Source organism: Nerophis ophidion, linkage group LG26 (assembly GCF_033978795.1).
Source record: "Nerophis ophidion isolate RoL-2023_Sa linkage group LG26, RoL_Noph_v1.0, whole genome shotgun sequence".
Taxonomy (NCBI): domain Eukaryota; kingdom Metazoa; phylum Chordata; class Actinopteri; order Syngnathiformes; family Syngnathidae; genus Nerophis; species Nerophis ophidion.
Window position 1 is genome coordinate 12,142,809 of NC_084636.1, and position 19,739 is coordinate 12,162,547.

Genomic DNA, 19,739 nt, shown 5'->3' on the forward strand with positions numbered 1-19,739 from the left:
TAATTATAGTTCGTCCTTATGTTGGTATTTTCCTCCTTTTTAGGAGTGATTTTCGGTTGATCCCTTTTTGGAATTTTTTCCGCTGACACTTTTGTTTATTCATAGAATGCGTATTACCCTGGCTCTGGAGGTTTAAAGGGGAACATTATCACAATTTTAGAAGGGTTAAAACCAATAAAAATCAGTTCCCAGTCGCTTATTTTATTTTTCAAAGTTTTTTTCAAAATTTTACCCGTCCCGGAATATCCCTAAAAAAAGCTTTAAAGTGCCTGATTTTCGCTATCTGCCAAGCTACTGTCCATTTCCCTGTGACGTAACATAGCGATGCCAATACAAACGTCTGGTGAATAGCACAGCAAGATATAGCGACATTAGCTCGGATTCAGACTCGGATTTCAGCGGCTTAAGCGATTCAACAGATTACGCATGTATTGAAACGGATGGTTGGAGTATGGAGGCAGATAGCGAAAACTAAATTGAAGAAGAAACTGAAGCTATTGAGCGAATAGCTATTGACGCTATTCGGCCATGTTTGCCTTAGCATCGCCGGTAAAATGTGCAGACCAACGATCAGAAGTTTTGCATCTTGTGACACTGGATCAACTTAAATCCGTCGATTGGTAAGTGTTTGTTTGGGACTAAATGTGGATGGAAGGAAACGCTGGATGCAAATATAGCTACAAATGTACATACAGCTAGCCTAAATAGCATGTTAGCATCGATTAGCTGGCGGTCATGCCGCGACTAAATATGTCTGATTAGCACATAAATCAATAACATCAACAAAACTCACCTTTGTGATTTCATTGACTTTATCGTTGGGAATACATCTCTCCCGTCCAAAGTCAAAACCCAGTAACTCAATTTTGGTCAAAACTGAGCTGATAATAATTTTGGAGTTCCTAGGTGATATGCTTTACATAAGTGTATGCGATATTGTAATTTGTTCCGTAAGTAAGCTGTTACGCTCATGGCAGGACCTAGCAACTACCACATAACCGCGTAGATACAACAGAAAAACCTAGTATCTCAAGGGACCAATCGAAGCTTCTCTGTCAGTCGCCTTACTGTCTTTAATGAGACATTTGCACGAATGGGGGCCGACGGTCAACCTGATTATGTGATATTAGGGCAAGAGGGGATATTTGGAAGATTGGCCCAGGACGTTGCAAGCACCTTCATTAAATGTATTGTTATTGATTCTTCCCCTTGCATACTCTTTTGGGCAGATAACTGTGGAGGTCAAAATAAAAACTGGACGCTGTGCACGGCTCTTGCCCAATGTGCAAACGCAGTATGGGGCCCACCCGAGATTGTGATAAAATATCTGGAGAAAGGGCACACGTTCATGAGAGCAGATTCAATCCATGGCTCAATCGGCAAGAAAATGAAAGCTCAAGAAAACATCTATACGTTTGATGACTTTGTAGATCTTTGAAAGACAGCATCAAGATAGATTGGTTTTCTCAAAATCAGCTAGAAGTGAGTTACTAGGTTTTGCCTTTGGACGGGAGATCTGCTTTGAGTGTCTCAGGATATCCAGACATTCTTGCCATCTCTGTGCCATCTCTGTCGTAGCATCGCCGGTAAAAACCAAACGAGGGACTTTTGCATCTCTTGACACTCGAGCAACTTAAATCCGTCGATTGGTAAGTGTTTGTTTGGCATTACATGTGGGTGGAGGGAAAGGCTGGATGCAAATATAGCTACAAATGAGGCATAACGATGCAATGTGTACATACAGCTAGCCTAAATAGCATGTTAGCATCGATCAACATGCCGTGCTAATCGATGCACATTCTACGTAAATCAACTTGAATCCGTCCCTGATCGTGTTGTTACACCCTCCGACAACACACAGACGAGGCATTAAAAATGGAAAATAACAGAGCTGATTTGACTTGCTGCGTGTAATGTAGTGGAGAAAATGGCGTTGACTACCTAGGTGACGTCACGTTCTGATGTCATCTCTCCGAGAGCGATAAATAGAAAGGCGTTTAATTCGCCAAATTTCACCCATTTAGACTTCGGAAATCGGTTGAAAAAATATATGGTCTTTTTTCTGCAACATCAAGGTATATATCGACGCTTACACAGGTTTGGTGATATTGTTACCCTTTAACAGTTTTTAAAAAATAAAAACTTTACTAAGAACCTCATCTCTGCATCTGAGTCCAATCCTTAATCCAAGCCTGACAGAAAGAAGTAATGGTATATGTTCTTTAGAGGGGAACATTATCACAATTTCAAAGGGGTTAAAAACAATAAAAATCAGTTCCCGGTGGCTTGTTGTATTTTTTGAATTTTTTTTTCAAAATTTTACTGGTCCCCGAATGTCCCTAAAAAAAGCTTTAAAGTGCTTGATTTTCGCTATTTGCGACGAGACTATCCATTTCCCTGTGACGTCATACAGTGCTGCCAATGTAAACAAACAATGGCGAATACCACAGCAAGATATAGTGACATTAGCTTGGATTCAGACTCGGATTTCAGCGACTTAAGCGTTTTAACAGATTACGCATGTATTGAAACAGATGGTTGTAGTATGAAAGTATTGAAGAAGAAACTGAAGCTTTTTAGCGAATAGCTACTGACGCTATTCATAGCCATAGCATGGCCGAATGGCTGCGTTAACATCGCCGGTAAAATGTGCGGACCAAACGATCAGGACTTTCGCATCTCGTGACACTGGAGCAACTTAAATCCTTCGAATGGTAAGTGTTTTTTTTCAAATTAAATGTGGGTGGAAGGAAACATAATATAGTTGCAAATGCATCTGCAGGTTATCCATACACCTCTGTGCCATGTCTGCTTTGGCACCGCCGGTAAATAGCATGTTAGCATCGATTAGCTGGCAGTCAACATCAACAAAACTCACCTTTGTGATTTTGTTGACTTTATAGTTGCAAATGCATCTGCAGGTTATCCATACATCTCTGTGCCATGTCTGCTTTAGCACCGCCGGTAAATAGCATGTTAGCATCAATTAGCATAGCATTTTAGCAACAATTAGCTGGCAGTCACGCCGCGACCAAATATGTCTGATTAGCACATAAATCAACATCAACAAAACTCACCTTTGTGGTTTCGTTGAATTTATCGTTGCAAATGCATCTGCAGGTTATCCATACATCTCTGTGCCATGTCTGTCATCGCCGGTAAAATGTGGAGACACTTTGGCACATTCAATGGGGGTCAGGCGGCAGACACTTTCGCATCTTCGGGCCAGTGGTGCAACTTGAATCCCTCACTGTTAGTGTTGTTACACACTCCGACGAGGCATGATGTCTCCAAAGTTCCAAAAAATAGTCGAAAAAACGGGAAATAACAGAGCTGAGACCCGGTGATTGTAATGTGATGAAAAAAAAAATGGCGGCTGTATTACCTCGGAGACGTCACGTTCTGACGTCATCACAAAAAAAAACGATAAACAGAAAGGTGTTTAATTTGCCAAAATTCATCCATTTAGAGTTCGGAAATCGGTTAAAAAAAATATGGTCTTTTTTCTGCACCATCGAGGTATGTATTGACGCTTGCATAGGTCTGGTGATAATGTTCCCCTTTAATCCTTTTCATTTCTTATTTATATGTGTTTGACATTGTTTTTGCATGTAAAACTGTGTTAGAATTCATCTCTACAAAAATGTGACTTTTCAAATTATTTCAAAGGTCAAAAAAAATAGCCCTCCGGGCCGTACTTTGGGCATCCATGTTTTACACCCATTATATTGTTCTGATTAGAAGTGATTGTGTCTTTCAAAGGCTACCTACCGGAAGTAATGAATAAGCCAGATCGCTGCCAGGATGAAGATGATAACAATGCATGAACCGATCCAATATCCTGTTGAGTAGAAGCACTCATGTTTGTTCACATATGCTCGAGGGGTGAAGCATTGTGAGCCAAGATAATATTAGTTTACCAGGACTGACGTCAGCTGATAAGTCCGTAGATAACGAGTGGCCTAAAACATATAACAAAGTTAACTTTCAATGACTGAGGTCTGACAAGAAGAAAAAGACAATGTACTGTATGTCTTACCTCCTACTGATAACCAGCTCTCCGGGCTCTCCAGTTTCCTGTCCTGAGAAGCACACTTATAGAAGCCTTGGTGCGCCTCTGTTACGTTCTTTAAGGTTAGTTTTATATCCCTACCAGGGCTGGAAGAACTGCCAGTGCTTATTTCAAAGCCATTCCTAAAAAAGGTGCTTTTAGTCTGGTTGCCTCTCCAGTAGTGACAGGATAAGACCACACTACTTCCCTGTGGTACGACAAAGGCTGGAGTCCTCATGATGACCGGACCAGCTGTGGGACGAAGACATGATGAAAGATGTCAGTACGATGCTTGGTGTTATTCATTTCTTTCAATGACTCACAGCTAACGGCGATGTGGATTGCGTTGCTGCGGCCTACAGCACTCTCGCACCAGTACAGCCCAGTATGCTTCAACTCAGCAGAGATGACACAGGTGCCAGATTTCACTGGACTAACAGAGCCTCCAAGTGGTGAACATGCAGCAGTGTTGGAGTAATAGGTCCTTGTTCCATAGCTGGGAGAGGTTTGCTTCAGCACCCACGCCGAGGAGTTTGTCATGGGCTCAGGGCATTGGACAGTGAAGGTGCCTCCGGTGAACATGTGCCGTGTGCTGGGAGTCAGCGTCAGTGAGGGAAGAGATAGATCTGAGGCACGAGATCATCGGAAAAAACAGAACCATCAATCACAGTCAAATGCTCTAGAACAGGGGTCGGGAACCTTTTGGCCTGAGAGAGCCATGAAAGCCAAATATTTTAAAATGTATTTCCGTGAGAGCCATATAATATTTTCTAACACTGAATACAACCAAATGTGTGCATTTTTAAGTAAGACCAACATGTTTAGAGTATAATAAATCTCCTATTCTTTTTAATGACATTCTTATTCTGAAGTTAACCAATAATAAATCAAATACTTCTTACCATTAATGCGACTTCTTGAACAAGTCTGGTAGAAAACAAATGGATGGATAAAATGCATGAGAATGTTTTATATTTTCAACGGTATTTTTAGCACTGTGATTACAAGCGGAATTATTCATAATTATCATGTTAAGCCAGGGGTGTCCAAACTTTTTCCACTGAGGGCCGCACACTGAAAAATCAGAGCAAGCGGGGGCCAATTTCATAATTTTTATTTTAAAATCCAATACAATGTATGTATAAAAAATATACATTTAGGCCTCCACTCAGTTATGATCCCGGGGACCCCAAAGGGTTTTGATCCAAAAAAAAAATTAAAAATATGTCATTATTCAGTATCATAATTTGTATTATTATGCAAGTTTTAAATCTCTAGATCAACATTAGAAAAAAAAAAATAGAAAAAACACAAAATATGCAATACTTTCACCCAATAACTTTTTTAGGTGGAATAATAATTGGAGCCTTAATTTTGGATTTTGATTCATTACTTTTTGAGCAATGACACTTAAAAACAAATCACACTAAAATATTTGGGGATCCAAAAGTGTCCTACTTATTAAAGTGTTAAAAATCAAATTATACATTTTATTTACTGTTTACTTTCAGCACAATAATCTCGATCAACTTCAGATATATCCGTCAATTTTAAGTTTTATTGTTGTTTATGTTTTGTTTGTTTGTTTTAGGCTCTTCTTTAAAAAAAAAAAAAAATCAGCTCAGTTTTTTTATATGGTAAAACACAAAATATGCAACATTTTCCCCCAAAAATATCTCAAAGAGGAATATCTAATGTGATCTAATCAAAGGCTTGAATAGGTCAATAATTCAAAATGACATTAATTTTGATTCATTATTATTTTTTAAAGAAAGAAACAGCCTGCATGGCAGCATTGTGTTATAAGAGTAAGCATTGCAAACATTTCTTGTTACATTTCACCTGTTTGCTCTTTTATACCACTTTTGATGTTTTTAATTTTTTTTTTATTGTATTCTTAAAATGTGCCGTGGGTCTGTTAAAAAATGACCCGCAGGCCGCACTTTGGACACCCCTGTGTTAAGCAATGTCAGTTAAGATTTATCTGAGAGCCAAATGAAGTCATCAAAAGAGCCACATCTGGCTCTAGAGTCATAGGTTCCCTACCCCTGCTCTAGAACAATGGTTCTTAACGTGGGTTCGATCGAACCCTAGGGTAGGGGTGTCAAACTCGGGAGATACTCGAGAGGGGCACTGAACTTCGGGAGTCTCCCGGGAAAATCGGGAGGGTTGGCAAGTATGAGTATTAGCGGTGAATGCGGCTGTATAATACCGGCGGGCCAGAACTAATGTTAATTTGATATTGCCTCAAGGGCCAAATTAAATTACATGGCGGGCCAAATGTAATGCTAATTTGATACTGCCTCAAGGGCCAAATTAATTTACAGAGTTTGACACCCATGCTCTAGAACAGTGGTTCTTAACCTGGGTTCGATTGAACCCTAGGCGCTAGGGTTCGATCGAACCCAGGTTAAGAACCACTGTTCAAGAGTCTAGAGCAGTGGTTCTTAACCTGGGTTCGATTGAACCTCAGGGCAGGGGTGTCAAACTCAAATACAGAGCGGGCCAACATTTAAAACTGAACAAAGCGGCGGGCCAAGGTTGAACAAATTCATCTTTAAATAGGGACCCAAACAAGTTTTGCATTGAATATTGAACAAGCAAGGCTTATATAACTTTATAGTGACATGCAAACTGGAGTTTTAAATAATAATAATAATGAAAAAATATCAATGGCATATCAAATACATTTAAAAAAAAATTGAATCACTCTTTTCTATTTTACAGTCTTCTGAGGTAAAAATCAACATTCATTTTTTTCACAGGCTAATAAACTTGAAAATAAAGTAACAATGAATAAATCAACCATTCATGCCTTTTTACTGCTCAGTTTGCGACACACTGATCTAATCTGATGTGCCCAAGCCATCTTAATTTTCCTGAAGGAACTCTCCTGAAGGAATCAATAAACTACTATCTATCAATTTATCTATCTTTTCTTGGATGCTAGTTCATTAATGTCAGGGCTCAGGCTTTGAGCTGAGGCAACCAGAGGTGGGCGAAGTTTGGTGGGAGAGGTGTGTATTGTAGCGTCCCGGAAGAGTTTGTGCTGCAAGGGTTTCTGGTGTTTGCTCTGTTGTGTTTATGTTGTGTTACGGTGCAGATGTTCTCCCGAAATGTGTTTGTCATTCTTGTTTGGTGTGGGTTCACAGTGTGGCGCATATTTGTAAGTGTCAGAGTTGTTTGTGTGTGTGTGTGTGTGTGTGTGTGTGTGTGTGTGTGTGTGTGTGCGTGTGTGTGTGTGTGTGTGTGTGTAAAAGCCGCATAAATTATGTGACTGGGCCGCCATGCTGTTTCTATGTAGGGATGTGACGACAGGTTGTAGAGGACGCTTAAGGCAGTGCCTTTAAGCCACGACCCCAATATTGTTATCCGGGTGGAAATCGGGAGAAATTCGGGAGAATGGTGTCCCCGGGAGATTTTCGGGAGGGCCACTGAAATTTGGAAGTTTCCCAGGAAAATCGGGAGGGTTGGCAAGTATGAGTATTAGCGGTGAATGCGGTGTAACAGCGGCACCGCCGCTGTATAATTCCGGCGGGCCAGCTTTAATGTTAATTGATATTGCCTCAAGGGCCAAATAAAATTACACGGCGGGCTAAATTTTGCCCGCGGGCCAGAGTTTGACACCCATGCTCTAGAACAATGGTTCTTAACCTGGGTTCGATCGAACCCTAGGGTAGGGGTGTCAAACTCGGGAGATACTCGAGAGGGGCACTGAACTTCGGGAGTCTCCCGGGAAAATCGGGAGGGTTGGCAAGTATGAGTATTAGCGGTGAATGCGGCTGTATAATACCAGCGGGCCAGAACTAATGTTAATTTGATATTGCCTCAAGGGCCAAATTAAATTACATGGCGGGCCAAATGTAATGTTAATTTGATATTGCCTCAAGGGCCAAATTAATTTACAGAGTTTGACACCCATGCTCTAGATCAGTGGTTCTTAACCTTGGTTCGATCGAACCTTAGGCCAGAGGGTTCGATCGAACCCAGGTTAAGAACCACTGTTCTAGAGTCTAGAACAGTGGTTCTTAACCTGGGTTCGATCGAACCCTAGGACAGGGGTCTCAAACTCAAATACAGAGCGGGCCAACATTTAAAACTGAACAAAGCGGCGGGCCAAGGTTGAACAAATTAACCTTTTAATAGGGACCCCAAAAAGTTTTGCATTGAATATTGAACACGCAAGCCTTATATAACTTTATAGTGACATGCAAACTGGAGTTTCAAATAATAATAATAATGAAAAGAATTTCAATGGCGTATCAAATAAAATGTAGATAAAAATTGAATGCCTCTTTTCTATTAGCAGCCTTCTCAGGTAAATATCAAAATAAACTTTTTTCCACAGGCTAAAAACAAATTTGAAAATAAAATAACAATAATGAATGAATCAAGCATTCAAGTCTTGAAGTAACAAGAGAAAGTGCACAAATAAAACGATACTTAATAATAATAATAATAATAATAATAATAATATACTCAAAGTGCTCACAGAGAAGTGGGAACCCATCATTTATTAACACCTGGTGGTGGTAAACTACATCTGTAGCCACATCTGCCCTGGGGTAGACTGACGGAAGCGTGGCTGCCAGTTTGCGCCTACGGCCCCTCCGACCACCACCAATCATTCATTCATCATCCATTCACCAGTGTGAGCGGCACCGGGGTCAAAGGGTGAAGTGTCCTGCCCAAGGACACAACGGCAGCGACTTTGATGTCCATAGGTGGGAAGCGAACCTGCAACCCTCAGGTTTCTGGCACGGCCGCTCTACCCACTACGCCATGCCGCACCTTATTGCTTAGCTGATTTGCTTTAACACTAAATATGAAAAAAGCAACACTTATATAACTTAACAGTGCAAAATCTTAATAGTGGTTGTAGCGGAGGGTGTATATTGTAGCATCCCGGAAGAGTTAATGCTGGAAGGGGTTCTGGGTGTTTTGTTTATGTTGTGTTACGGTGTGGATGTTCTCCCGAAATGTGTTTGTCATTCTTGTGTGGTGTGGGTCCACAGTCAGGCGCATATTTGTGTTAAAGTTGTTTATACGGCCACCCTTAGTGTGACCTGTATGGTTGTTGACCAAGTATGCCTTTCATTCACTCATGTGTGTGTTTAAAAGCCACGTATATTATGTGATTAGGCCGGCACGCTGTTTGTATGGAGTAAAAGCGGACGTGACGACAGGTTGTAGAAAACGCTTTAAGGCACGCCCCCATTATTGTTGTCCGGGTGGAAATCGGTTGAAATTCGAGAGAATGGTTTCCCCGGGAGATACTCGAGAGGGGCACTGGACTTCGGGAGTCTCCCGGGAAAATCGTGAGAGTTGGCAAGTATGAGTATTAGCAGTGAATGCGGCTGAATAATACCGGCGGGCCAGCGATAATGTTAATTTGATATTGCCTCAAGGGCCAAATTAAATTACACGGCGGGCCAAATTTGGCCCGCGGGCCAGAGTTTGACACCCATGCTCTAGAACAGTGGTTCTTAACCTGGGTTCGATCGAACCATATGCCCTAGGGTTAGATCGAACCCAGGTTAAAAACAGTGGTTCTTAACCTGGGTTCGATCGAACCCAGGTTAAAAACAGTGGTTCTTAACCTGGGTTCGATCGAACCCTAGGCCCGAGGGTTCGATCGAACCCAGGTTAAGAACCACTGTTCTAGAGTCTAAAACAGTGGTTCTTAACCTGGGTTCGATCAAACCCTAGGGCTTCGGTGAGTTGGCCTCAGGGGTTCGGCAAAACTTCTGCCGCGGAGGTCAAGACACACTCGACTCATCGTGAAAATAAAAACTTCCCCCTATCGTAATATTTTGATTACACCAAACAATTTCCATCTGATTAGCAGGTGTGTAATTTGTTGTGTGTTCATGCACTGTGTTGGTTTTGTTCTCTGAACAAAGTGATGCTCATGCATGTTTCATTTTGTGCACCAGTAAAAAAACATAACTTTGTCCTAAATTTGGAAACAAAATTTTTTTATTTTTCACTAGAAAAGGGTTTGGTGAATGCGCATATGAAACCGGTGGGGTTCGGTACCTCCAACAAGGTTAAGAACCACTGCACTAGAACGAGGTTCTTAGGTCAGGATTAGGGCCGTGACGATACACGATGTTGGGTACGCAAAACATCACGCAGACTTACATTTTTTTCAGAAATTATTTCTCTTATGACAAACTGAATGAAGCTAAAACATTTTTTTTAGTTAAAGAATATAACTTAGGTACCCCAGCTTTAAAGTATTAAAAATAAGTCGTGTGTGTGTGTATAAATATGATGGATATGTGTGTATTTTGGGTATATGCATGTGTGTATGTATGTGATTAAGTGTGTATATGTATGCATTGTATATATATATAAATCCATATATATATAAAAATTGTATATATGTGTGTGTATATACATGTACGTGTGTGTTGTGTATATATGTGTGTACATATGTATATATGTAAGTGTGTGTGAATTTAAATGTAGTATATATAGATAATATATAGCATCTACGCAGCAACCACTGAACTGAATTATATTATATATATTATTGTATTGTATATTGTATATATATATATATATTGTATATGTATAGGGGTGGGACCTAATAAGTTTACTTCTTCCCACTCCCTTTTGAGACAATCTTGACATCTACAAAAGACTAGTCACATGTAATGTTTTCAATGTAGGTGTAAAAATAATGTATCTATATATTTATTTTATATTTTATGTCATTCTTTTGTTTTGTTTGCATGGCTCAAAATAAACCATTCATTCATTCATTTATATATTAATATTGTTCACTTCCAATGCTTAAACAACTTCAGATCTATTAATTGACATAAAGCTTATGTTTTATGCCCTTTTTTGTCAAATAAAACCCTCTTTTAATGGCAAAAACACAAAATATGCAACATTTTCCAACAAAAAAATGTTCTAAATAAAATATTTGATGTGTAGTAATTGGAGCCCTAAATACGTAAATTATTTATAACATAATTTTGTTTGATTCGGTGTGCCCGTGGCGCAACCCGAGGGTCCTTGGTTCAATCCCCACCTAGTACCGACCCCGTCGCGTCCGTTGTGTCCTTGAGCGAGACACTTCACCCTTGCTCCTGATGGGTGCTGGTTAGCCCCTTGCATGGCAGCTCCCTCCATCAGTGTGTGAATGTGTGTGTGAATGGGTAAATGTGGAAGTAGTGTCAAAGCGCTTCGAGTACCTTGATGGTAGAAAAGTACAAGTACAACCCATTTATCATTTGATTCATTACTACTTTTTGAACAACAACAGTTAAAAAAGAATCTGACTTCCAAAATGGCCCCACTCAAAAACAAAAAAAAAAAAGTCATATATCAATATTTTTACTTTCAACGCTAAAACCTCAAGATCAACGTCGGTTTTAAGCTTTTAGTATTTTGTTAGGTGTACCCCGCCTTCCGCCCGATTGCAGTTGAGATAGGCGCCAGCGCCCCCCGCGACCCCAAGAGGGAATAAGCGGTAGAAAATGGATGGATGGATTATTTTGTTATGTTTTCTGCCCTTTTTGTCAAAGAAAACCTTGTTTTATTTATATGGCAAACACACAAAATATGCAATCCCAATCAAATTTAAATCTTATTTCATAGTCTTTTGAATTTCTTTTAAAATTTTTGTTCTGGAAAATCTAGAAGAAATAATGATTTGTTTTGGTTAGAAATGTAGCTTGGTCCAATTTGTTATATATTCCTAACAAAGTGCAGATTGGATTTTCTCCTATTTAAAACATGTCATCAAAATTCTAAAATTAATCTTAATCAGAAAAAATGACTAATGATGTTCCATAAATTCTTTTTTTTTTTTTTTTTTCAAAAAGATTCGAATTAGCTAGTTCTTCTCTTCTTTTTTTTCGGTTGAATTTTGAATTTTAAAGGGTCGAAATTGAAGATAAACTATTTTTTTTTCGTGTTTTCTTCTCTTTTAAACCGTCCAATTAAGTGTTTTTTTCATAATTTATTCCCTACAAAAAACCTTCCGTAAAAGGAAAAAAAAATGTACGACGGAATAACAGACAGAAATACCCTTTTTTTTCCCCATATATATAGATTTATTTATTAAAGGTAAATTGAGCAAATTGGCTATTTCTGGCAATTTATTTAAGTGTGTATCAAACTGGTATCAAATTCCTTTTTTTATTTTTCCAAAAGATTCGAATTAGCTATTTTTTCTCTTCATTTTTTTTCGGTTGAATTTTGAATTTTAAAGAGTCGAAATTGAAGATAAACTATGTTTCAAAATGTCTTTTTTTTTCGTGTTTTCTCCTCTTTTAGACCTTTCAATTAAGTTTTTTTTTCATCATTTATTCTCTACAAAAAAACTTCCGTAAAAGGAAAAAAAAATGTACGACGGAATAACAGATTGAAATACCCAGTTTTTCCATATATATAGATTTATTTATTAAAGGTAAATTGAGCAAATTGGCTATTTCTGGCAATTTATTTAAGTGTGTATCAAACTGGTATCAAATTCCTTTTTTTTATTTTTTCCAAAAGATTCGAATTAGCTAGTTTTTCTCTTCATTTTTTTTCGGTTGAATTTTGAATTTTAAAGATTCAAAATTGAAGATAAACTATGTTTTCAAATTACATTTTTTTTTTCGTGTTTTCTCTTCTTTTAAACCGTCCAATTAAGTGGTTTTTTTCATCATTTATTCCCTACAAAAAACCTTCCGTAAAAGGAAAAAAAAAATGTACGACGGAATAACACACTGAAATACCAATTTTTTCATATATATATAGATTTATTTATTAAAGGTAAATTGAGCAAATATGCTATTTCTGGCAATGTATTTAAGTGTGTCTCAAACTGGTATCAAATTCCTTTTTTTATTTTTTCCAAAATATTCGAATTAGCTAGTTTTTCTCTTCATTTTTTTTCGGTTGAATTTTGAATTTTAAAGATTCGAAATTGAAGAAAAACTATGTTTACATTTTTTTTTTTTTTTTTTTTTGGTGTTTTCTTCTCTTTTAAACCGTCCAATTAAGTGTTTTTTTCCTCATTTATTCCAGGGGTCGGGAACCTTTTTGGCTGAGAGAGCCATAAAAGCCAAATATTTTGTAAAGTATTTCCGTGAGAGCCATATATTATTTTTTTTAAGACTGAATACAACTAAGTGCGCGCATTGTTAAGTAAGATAAACATTTTTAATATAATAAGTCTCTTAGTATTTTTAATAACATTGTTATTCTGAAGCTAACCAACAATAAATATAATACTTCTTACCAATAATGCGACTTCTTGAACAGGTGCGGTAGAAACCGGATGGATGGATTAAAATGAATGAGAATGTTTTATAATTTGAACGTTATTTTTGACACTGTAATTACCGGCGGTATTATTCATTACTTATCGTGTTAAGCAATGTCAGCTAAGATTTATCTGAGAGCCAGGTGCAGTCATCAAAAGAGCCACAGGTTCCCTACCCCTGATTTATTCCCTACAAAAAACCTTCCGTAAAAGGAAAAAAAATGTACGACGGAATAACAGACAGAAATACCCATTTTATATATATATATATATATATTAAAGGTAAATTGAGCAAATTGGCTATTTCTGGCAATTTATTTAAGTGTGTATCAAACTGGTAGCCCTTCGCATTAATCAGTACCCAAGAAGTAGCTCTTGGTTTCAAAAAGGTTGGTGACCCCTGGTTTAGATATTATTTGATCATGAGCAACTTATAGCTATACGGCGCCTCCCAGAGGAGAAGAGTGGAAAGGGAGCTTCCACAATGGGATTTTTTTTCTTTTCTTTCTAGAATAGAGGATTTTGAATTGTGTCCTGGACCAAACATATCCCCGTTTTTAGCCAAGAAGACACAAATTCCTTCAGAATACAAGGAAACCTCTGTTGTTGTAAGTAATCCATTCCAGAAGGCCAGCTGAAGACTGCCTCATAAAACACAAAAGTGCAAATATTGGGTTTTAAATCTGTTGCGGCTCTTCACCCACTTACCAGACACACTCAGCGTGGTGGACCCGCTCAAGAACGCCACGCTGCTGTTGCTGTCGGAGCGGTGGACCCGGCACCAGTAAGTCCCTGCGTCCTCCCTCGTCACCGCGGTGATCAAGTAGCTTCCGCCAGATATCCGGTGGCGGGGGTTCTCCGGAGTCTTCTGCATGGTGTCGGGCTTGTGCCGGAACCAGCGGTAGCTCCACAGGAAAGTGGCGTTGGACTCCACCGTGCACCGCAACATCACGCACTCCTCGAGAAAGACCTTTGACCCCGGTGGCCAGACGGACACGCTGACCTTCAAGTCTTCTGAGTAGAAAGACAATCATTCGTAATGACTTTGTAAATATCAAAAGTTGGACGATTTCTCCTTTGGGTGACTTTAGTTTCCTATTTAGAGGTGGCCTATGATGATTTTAATGTCGTGATCCGCTTCCCGGATCGGACATAGTTTTGTTCTTGAGTCCTTTTTGTGTGTCTTTTGGTTATTTTTGGACTCTTCCGATCCCTTTGTTTGAGCACTTCCTTGTTTGTATTTATCACCATGGCGACTTCATTTGCTCCACCTGCACTGACGCACACCTGTTTTGATTATTGTTTTAGTATTTAAGCCTGCCTGCTACCTGTGTTCGTGCTGGATGTTTTGTTTGCTCCGTGCAACAGTTACGTTTGGTATTCCTGCTTTTGTATTTACAGTTGTGATCAAAATGATTCAAACCCCACGCAATTTTGGTGTTTTAGCAAGTTGGACATTTATTCCGTATTTTGTTTATAATCATATCAAATAAAGATGTGTCAAATAGACAAATGCAACTTCAATTGTAACACTGTATTTTACAAAATACCAAAAAAGGACATTTTTCTAAATATCTCATTGACAACATGATTCAACCACCTAGTTCAGGGGTAGGGGACCAATGGCCCTAGAGCCAGGTGTGGCTCTTTTGAGGACTGCATCTGGCTCTCAGATAAATCTTAGGTAACATTGCTTAATTTCGCTGGTAATCAAAGTGCTAAAAATAACGTGCAAAATATAAAACATTCTCATGCATTTAAATCCATCTATCCGTTTTCTACCGCACCTGTTCAAGAAGTCGCATTAATGGTAAGAAGTAGTTTATGTCACAATAGCGGGGTCGCAGCTTGCTGCAGGGTCGTTCCCCCAGGAAGGCAGACGGACTACTCGGGACATGGCATTTAGGTAAAAACATGATTTAATTCAAACTAAAAAAAGATACGAACAAAAATCGCTCACAGTGGAGGCACAACTTGGGCTAAGGAACAAAGCTATCGCATAAACAAACTATGAACATAAATCAAACAAAACTTACTTGGCATGGCATGAACCACGAAACTATGGCAAGGCATGAAACAAGTCAGCACAGAGCAAGAAAAAGATCACATTGACGCCAGGGCGACTGACTGGCAAAGACAAGCTTAAATACTGCCTCTGATTAGTGCTCGGGAAGCAGGTGAGCGGGCATTTTGTCCACCAGAGATAGGTGGACAAAATGAGTAACCAAGGAAACCAGACAAGGGAGTGGAAAAACAGGAACTTAAAGAGTCCAAAGGACAAACAGCACATGGCCAAACAAAAACATGATCAACAGACACAACATTTGATTTATTATTGGTTAGCTTCAGAATAACAATGTTATTAAAAAGAATAAGAGAGTTATTATACTCTAAAAATGTTGGTCTTACTTAAAAATGCACACATTTAGTTGTATTCAGTGTTAAATAATATGTAATTTGGCTTTCATGGCTCTCACAGCCAAAAAGGTTCCCGACCCCTGCCCTAGTTACATGCATCTTTAGTACTTAGTAGAACACCCTTTGGCAGTAATGACATCCTTCAAAGGTGACACATAAGCGGACACAAGATTCTTGCAACCATTTACAGGTATTTTAGCCCATTCCTCTTGGGCAAAGGCCTCCAGTTCATTCATATTCTTGGGCTTGCGTGCTGCAACTGCCTTCTTCAAGTCCCACCACAGGTTTTCTAGAGGATTTAGGTCTGGCGACTGTGAAGGCCACTCCAGAGTCTTCCAGCCCTTCTTCTTCACTCTGATGCTGATTTGGAGGTATGCTTGGGATCGTTGTCCTGTTGGAAGGTCCAACGTCTCCCAAGCCTCAGCTTCGTCACTGACTTCATGACATTTGCAGCTAATATATCCTGCTAGGAAATAGAATTCATAATGCCTTGAACGCGCTGGAGATTCCCGGTATCTGAGGCAGAGAAACAGCCCCCACCATGCTTAACAGTAGGCAAGGTGTTCTTCTCTTTGTATGCTTTTTTTTCTCCTCCAGACATAACGTTGATTCATAGGCCCAAAGAGTTCCACTTTTGTCTCATCACTCCATAGAACAGTTTCCCAAAACCTTTGGGGTTTGTCCAGATGATTTTTGGCATACTGGAGTCTATTTTACTTGTGCCTGGTAGTCAGAAGTGGGGTGCGCCTGGGAGTTCTGGCTTGGAGGCCTTCATCTCGTAGTGCGCGCCCTATTGTCTGGGTCGAAACCTGCGTTCCCCCCTCTGCAATGTCCTGTTGTAGTTCCTCAGCTGTTACCCGGGGGTTTTTCCACCACTGTACGCTTCAAATACCGGACAGCATCCTCTTTCTACCATGCCCAGGTAGTGTTTCCACTGTGCCTTTAGCTTTAAACTTGCGAATTATGCTCCCAACTGTGTCTCTTGGAATGTGTAATGTCTTTGCTTTTTTCTTATATCCATATCCTTTCTTATGAAGAGAAAGTAGCTCCTCTCTTGACTTCTTTGACCACTCCCTGGACTTCACCATGTTGCAAATACACCATTGACCATCTACAAGAAGCTGAGCCTCACAGTCTTTTTCAATCAGTTTAATTGTTGCTTGTTATGGTTCTAATCACATCTACAGGTGTTTTCAACACCTGATTGAATAGACCTTATTCAAATTCTGTTCTTAAGAGTTATGATCTTCAAGGGGTTGAATAATTTTGTCAATGAGATATTAAGAGAAATTACACTGTTTGTTATGTTACAAATTATAATGTTGTAATTCAAGTTGCATTTGTCTATTTAATGCGTCTTTATTTGATATGACTATAAACAAAACATGGAATAAATGTCAAACTTGCTAAAACACCCAAAATTGTGTGGGGGTTGAATAATTTTGATCACAACTGTACCTTGCTAATTTCTGTCTTAGCTTCCGCGCGCTACTTTGGAGTCTTTGAACTCGACTCTTGCTAACTATTAGCATTTAGCTTCACGTGCGTAGGCACGCCTTTTCTTTGCCTTTTCTCAGTGTTCTTTTATCATTTTGTATATTAAAACAAGCTCCTACATGCAATCCTGCCTAGTCCGAGTCCTGTAGCATCCTGGGGTGGAAACTTCGCGCATCAATATGCTACCCAAACGCAACATTTAATCTAAATTTAACACACTTCCTTGTGGTCTAGATCAGTGGTTTTAGCGGTACCACCATAATGGCCGACATTAAAATACAGTAGCGTAGTAGACCTAAGTAGTCATTAAAAGAACAAGTAAGAGGTTGTATTTGTGATGTAACATCCATCCATCCATCCATCCATCTTCTTCCGTCGGGTCGCGGGGGTAGCAGCCTAAGCAGGGAAGCCCAGACTTCCCTCTCCCCAGCCACTTCGTCTAGCTCTTCCCGGGGGATCATTTCGGCCGCTTGTACCCGTGATCTTATCCTTTCGGTCATGACCCAAAGCTCATGACCATAGGTGAGGATGGGAACGTAGAACGACCGGTAAATTGAGAGCTTTGCCTTCCGGCTCAGCTCCTTCTTCACCACAACGGATCGATACAATGTCCGCATTACTGAAGACGCCGCACCGATCCGCCTGTCGATCTCACGATCCACTCTTCCCCCACTCGTGAACAAGACTCCTAGGTACTTGAACTCCTCCACTTGAGGCAGGGTCTCCTCCCCAACCCGGAGATGGCACTCCACCCTTTTCCGGAAGAGAACCATGGACTTGGATTTGGAGGTGCTGTTTCTCAATCCGGCCGCTTCACACTCGGCTGCGAACCGATCCAGTGAGAGCTGAAGATCCCGGCCAGATGAAGCCAACAGGACCACATCATCTGCAAAAAGCAGAGCCCTAATCCCGCGGCCACCAAACCGGAACCCCTCAACGCCTTGACTGCGCCTAGAAATTCTGTCCATAAAAGTTATGAACAGAATCGGTGACAAAGGGCAGCCTTGGCGGAGTCCAACCCTCACTGGAAACGTGTCCGACTTGCTGCCGGCAATGCGGACCAAGCTCTGGCACTGATTGGACAGGGAGCAGACCGCCACAATACTCTCTGAGCACTCCCCACAGGACTTCCCGAGGGACACGGTCGAATGCCTTCTCCAAGTCCACAAAGCACATGTAGACTGGTTGGGCAAACTCCCATGCACCCTCAAGAACCCTGCCAAGAGTATAGAGCTGGTCTACAGTTCCACGACCAGGATGAAAACCACACTGTTCCTCCTGAATCCGAGGTTCAACTATCCGGCGTAGCCTCCTCTCCAGTACACCTGAATAAACCTTACCGGGAAGGCTGAGGAGTGTGATCCCACGGTAGTTGGAACACACCCTCCGGTCCCCCTTCTTAAAGAGAGGAACATTATTCGGTATTTTGAAGGCGAGTTGCTCCCTCCTCTAGTTTCCGGTAGTCTGACGCTCACTTGTTTACACACGAGACGTATTAACGTGTTTCAGCGCTCAATGTTTGTTGTTTCTTCCCACGAAGTGCCTTGGAAACATTGTAAGTCCTGTGTCTGTTTTATGAATAACATGAAGACGTTTTGTATGCTTGTAAATGTAAAAATAGTACCGTGTTTGACATGTTTTAGCTTGTTGCTACTTAGCATGTAGCTTCTTTGCTCGCTAGCTCACTCCTCTATAGGAGGATGCAATGTTTGTGTCTCTCCTCCTCAGTATATAATGTATATTATCCTGTGGATTTTACAAGCATTCCAAATGTAAATCTTATTCATGTGTGGCTTTGAGTGTTAGGACTATTTACGTACGTTTATGAGCACTGTTTACATGCTATTGTACGGCCTGTGTGTATGTGTGAAAACATGTTGTTACTTAGTAGTGTTTATTTGACTTATATTTTACATCTCTTTATACAGTTTTACAAAAACGAAAACAAATAAATACAAGGAAAAGAGAAAACAAAGAAAGAAATGACCAATTAGACAAGAAGAAAGGAAAAGAGCATTCTCTGTGAAAACCGCTAAAGTTTCTTAAATATAAAAGGCCTGGACTCTTTCTTAACTTCCTTTGGGATCTTCATGTTAACTATCTGTCAACTTGTTTACGTCACGGACACAGATATGTAGGACGGAATAGTATTAAATAGTATACTTAATATTTATAATATATTCAACATTACACACAGTTTGAATAGTAACACTGTGTTTGAAAATAGGGAAAAAACTGCATACCACTAGTGGGACACATACCACAGTTTGAGAATCCCCGATCGAGACTACAGATGGCCGATATGGCCTAACATCTCTATTGCGATGTATATCGTAGCCCCCTGCGATAATGTTTAGCTATTCCTTGTCCTGCTGAAACAGTTTATTTGCCACCATGGACGTTTCAAAACTTTGGACATGGGCCGAAAGCTGACTGCATGCAAGTAACGGTATATACAAATATGTATATATATATATATATATATATATATATATACATATA

General features: G+C 39.9%; 1 protein-coding gene across 8 annotated transcripts in view; it reads right to left on the reverse strand.

Moving 5' to 3' along the window:
* LOC133543384 (uncharacterized) overlaps nucleotides 1–19,739 on the reverse strand; it is a 54,747-nt gene that overhangs the window by 25,445 nt on the left and 9,563 nt on the right. For 4 of the 8 annotated variants that reach the window (XR_009804364.1, XM_061887922.1, XM_061887924.1 and 1 more), the window contains exons 3-7: nucleotides 14,031–14,336; nucleotides 4,375–4,677; nucleotides 4,040–4,303; nucleotides 3,921–3,962; nucleotides 3,772–3,841 (exon numbers count right to left, since the gene is read on the reverse strand). Coding sequence is in view for 3 of the 8 variants with exons in the window: in XM_061887922.1 (XP_061743906.1) it covers nucleotides 3,772–3,841; nucleotides 3,921–3,962; nucleotides 4,040–4,303; nucleotides 4,375–4,677; nucleotides 14,031–14,336 (985 nt within the window). In the remaining 5 variants the exon portion in view is untranslated. The remainder of the gene's footprint in view (nucleotides 1–3,771; nucleotides 3,842–3,920; nucleotides 3,963–4,039; nucleotides 4,304–4,374; nucleotides 4,678–14,030; nucleotides 14,337–19,739) is intronic. The other 4 variants (XR_009804367.1, XR_009804366.1, XR_009804365.1 and 1 more) reach the window with 4 other exon arrangements.